At 33.1% G+C, this 4,094-nt stretch overlaps 1 protein-coding gene across 1 annotated transcript; it reads right to left on the bottom strand.

The window, feature by feature from the left end:
• Nucleotides 1–235: 235 nt before the first annotated feature.
• Nucleotides 236–1,736, bottom strand: LOC149963163 (deoxyuridine 5'-triphosphate nucleotidohydrolase-like). Its single transcript, XM_090164824.1, has 3 exons — nt 1,613–1,736; nt 371–561; nt 236–307 (listed from the first exon to the last, which is right to left on the bottom strand). The coding sequence occupies exons 1-3, from the start codon at nt 1,734–1,736 to the stop codon at nt 236–238; spliced, it is 387 nt and encodes a 128-aa protein (XP_090020950.1).
• Between the last annotated feature and the right edge of the window lie 2,358 nt (nt 1,737–4,094).

Raw genomic sequence — 4,094 nt, 5'->3', positions numbered from 1 at the left:
TTCTGTATCTATTTTGCTATAAATAGGTGTAAAGGAATAGAAATGTATAACATTGTGTCTAGGTTTAAGAAAGATAAAAATGTAAACGATAAAATGATTAAAGAGTTTATGTATAAAAAGTATTCAATAAAATAATTTCTTTTAAGCGCAGGGTTATTATTCATTAAAACAAAAACAATACCAAAACCTTATTTTATTTTGTATATACAAATATACTGCCGTAAAACGCAATCATTTATTTATTAATACAAATATCTGAAGATCCGAAGCCTCTCGTACCTCTTTCGGTTTCTTCTTCTTCTATTTGCTAATCCAATCCAAAACAGAGAAATTGTAATTATAGGATTATGTATATCTTGATTAAACTCACCGCGCATTCCATTGGGGTAGGCATCAAAATGCGCTCACATATAAGTTGGGCTATTCTATCACCTCTAAAGACTCTATAAACGCTTTTTCCGTGATTAATTAAGACTACCCCTACTGAACCCGTGTAATCTTTATCAATCACACCGGCCAAAACGTCAACACCATGATTTACGGAAAGCCCCGAACGAGGTGCTAAAGGGATAAATATATAGTTTAATTTAAAAAAAATCAATTGCAACACCGTAATCATACCTATTCGTCCGTAGCAGAAATCCGGTATAACTACGCTGAAATCGGTATTTATTAGCTCTCTTTCTCCAGGGGCTAGCTCATAGTTATACGCACTACGTAAATCAAGCCCCGCGGAGCCGGCTGTTTCACGAATAGGAGGGTATGCGTATTTCGATAATCTCACGAATTTGAGAATTTGTTGCGGAATTTCCATAACGAACAAATATTAAAAATGAAATATCGTGGAAAGAAGATTAAATCGCAAATGAATAGAAAGAAATTAGTTTGGCACCAAAATCCTTTTACAAACACCAATCGCGCCCCCTCCTCTTTAAACGCGTATCTTATCATTCAAAAACTCTGGAACTATCCGATTTTAAGTACTTTTAAACGATAAAACTTAACTTTGTTATCTTATTTATAAAAATGGGGTTTAAAATTAATTCCATTCTACAGATTCGCATTTTGAAATGCATCATATTACGTATATGGAATTTCACCCTGTCCTCATACGGTATCACGTGTACAACTACATTACTCGAGAAAGATACGTTTTTCATACTAAACCTACCATCATATACTCGTAAATGAATAGAAAGAAATTAGTTTGGCACCAAAATCCTTTTACAAACACCAATCGCGCCCCCTTCTCTTTAAACGCGTATCTTATCTTTCAAAAACTCTGGAACTATCCGATTTTAAATATTTTAAACGCTAAAACTTAACTTTGTTATCTTATTTATTAAAATGGGTTTTAAAATTAATTCCATTCAACAGACTCGCATCAATAAAATAATTTCTTTTAAAGCAAATGGTTACTATTCTTGAAAAACAAAAACCATACCAAAACCTTATTTTTATTTTGTATATACAAATATACCACCATAAAACACAATCATTTATTTATTTATTAATGCAAATATCTGAAGTCGCTCTTAATGTATGTTTAAAACAATAACAATGGATTTTATAGGAAAAATTAATTTTATTCACATATTTTCAAGCAATTAACCAGATTTTTCTAAATTTTCTGAATCTTCGGTCGGAGATCCCATACCGTTATTGCGAATGATTTGATTATTCTTACAATATTCTTGATAATATACCAGAGCTTCCAGCTGTTCATCATTCGGCATTTTGAAATCGGGTGGAAAAACAACGTTAGATGTCAATAGCGAATCAAGAGTTTTTTAACCGCTGTTAGCTCGGACGCTGTTTCCATATTTTCAATTTTATCACGTTTGGATGGCTTTTGACATCTGACAATAAACTCGTTAAGATAATCGATAATTTGATCATCTATATCTTCATCTTCAGCTATATAATGCAAATGTTCGCTTGCCGAACAATCGCACACTTCATCATCCGATGATTCATTTATTTTATTACTTAGTAGATGAACTTTAAGTCCTCTCGCGGTTAGGTATATTTTCTCACATATCCAGCATTTAACCCTAAACGGGTACCGTCCACAGATATCATTAAAATAGTGATTGCGGCACGATGGATCAAAATAACATGATTTAGTGATGAGCGAATCACACTTCATCTCCGGTTTCCCCATGAAGAGTTTCATTTTTTTGCCTAAATCTTTCTCTAAAATTTTATTTTTTAAAGAGCCTGTATGCGGAGACGTGTTGCGTTTACCCATCGCGTTCAGCTTATGAATATAAGACATTCCCCACTTTTTTATCGACGCCTTATTAAGTGGTAAACAACGCGGGGGAAACGCGCCCCTTTGCCGAAAATCGTGTTTTACCCATGATTGTATAATTAAAATAAATTAACATTACCGAAATTGCATTCATGCGGTATCGTATTTACGAATACCACAGGCATATATACCATTCACTTTCAAATATATATTCCCATACCAATCAAAAATACCATCATACCGCGCCGAAAATCGTGTTTTACCCATGATTGTATAATTAAAATAATTTAAGTAACGTTACCGAAATTGCATTCATGTGGTATCGTATTAGAAATCGTATTTACGAATACCACAGGCTTATATTCCATCCACTTTCATATATATTTCCATACCATCAAAAATACCATCATACCATCGAAAATCCCATCATACAATCAAAAAATACCATCAGACATACATCACTCTCATTCTTCCCCTACTGGAAACAAAATTGGGAAAATGGAAATAAAATTTGATACATGGAAACGAAATTGAGAAATGCGAATAAGATTCGGTAAATGCCGAATAAAATTGGGAATTGCGAATAAAGTTTGGCGCATGGCAACAAAATTGGGTAAATGCAAATAAATTTGGGAAATGTGAATTACATATTTTAAATGTAAAAATAATTCGATGAATGGAAAAAAATTGATAAATGCGAATGAGTTTTGGTAAATGCGAAACAGTTTCGGTATATTCCAAAAAAATTGGGTAAATTAGAATTAAATTGTGTAACTGCGAATACATTTATGTGAATACGAATGAGTTTAGGTGAACACGAACAAAATTGGAAAATGCGAATAAATTTGGTTAAATGGAAATAAAATTGCGTAAAGGCGAATAAAATTGTGTAAATGCCTATTGTAGGCAATTTTTATACTTTTCATGTTTCTATCACGATTATCACATGCATTTCTAGAACTTCTTTTTGTTGCTGTATATAATCTCATTTTCGTATTAACCAATATTTTTTCGATATATCCACATTTGAACACATTCACTCGAATTTATTCGCATTTCTCAATTTTATTCGTATTTCCCCAATTTATTTGTATTTACCTAAATTATTCATATTTACCAATTTAATTCCCATTTACCAAAAGTCATTTTCATTTGTTCCTTTTTGTCATTTATCCAATTTTGTATACAGTTACCCAATTTGATTGTATTTAAACTTTTAAACATGATTTTTTTTCAAGGAAGATTTTACATAGTCTTAAAAGTGTTTTGAATTAATGAGTTAATTAGATAATTTTTTCGATTGATGTGTTGCTATTTCGACCAAAAAGATAAAGGACTTGATTAAAATGAATTTGTTTCAAAGGTCTGCTATGATATTGGCTGTCGTTTAAAGCCTACATATATTGTTTTATTGAACTCCAGAGATTCTTGTTTTTGTAAGAATAAAATTCATAAAATCTTTCGTAACGTTGTGAAGTATTAAAGTTTTCTATACGCCACATACTGGAGCATTTCGATAGTTACATTGTGTGGGGTGGCGGAGTGTTTAGCACTTTCTTCTCGCAGCAAGAGGAGCCGGGTTCAACCCAAACTTGTGACACTGGGTGAAAACTCGGAACAACTCCTTCTGCGTTGAGTTTGCAAGTTTTCTCCCTACTGGTTTAAGGGGTTTTCCCCCGAGTTCTTCGGTTTCCCCTTCCATAAAAACATGTGGAGGTTAACGGTAATAGTAAGTGTAGGGAGCTGTTGGCTCGCGTGGCATGAAGGGCTTGCCACCACTCTCCTACGCATTGTAACCCGGCCACCTAAACTAATGGCTTTAAAAGTCGCTCGATGACTT

The sequence above is a fragment of the Leiobunum rupestre genome, chromosome 1 (genome assembly GCF_980474605.1).
Source record: "Leiobunum rupestre chromosome 1, qqLeiRupe1.1.hap1, whole genome shotgun sequence".
In the NCBI taxonomy this organism is placed as follows: Eukaryota; Metazoa; Arthropoda; class Arachnida; order Opiliones; family Sclerosomatidae; genus Leiobunum; species Leiobunum rupestre.
Note: the sequence above shows the minus strand (reverse complement) of the source record. Positions and strands in the feature narration are given on the sequence as shown.

What these genes read in the sequence shown, in the direction of transcription:
- LOC149963163 (XM_090164824.1), bottom strand. Translation starts at nt 1,736, where the DNA reads ATGCCGAATGATGAACAGCTGGAAGCTCTGGTATATTATCAAGAATAT. An exon ending in AGAAAATTTAGAAAAATCTG is followed by an intron (nt 562 to 1,612) that starts GTTAATTGCTTG and finishes TTATCCCTTTAG; the next exon opens with CACCTCGTTCGGGGCTTTCC. An exon ending in CTACCCCAATGGAATGCGCG is followed by an intron (nt 308 to 370) that starts GTGAGTTTAATC and finishes GGATTGGATTAG; the next exon opens with CAAATAGAAGAAGAAGAAAC.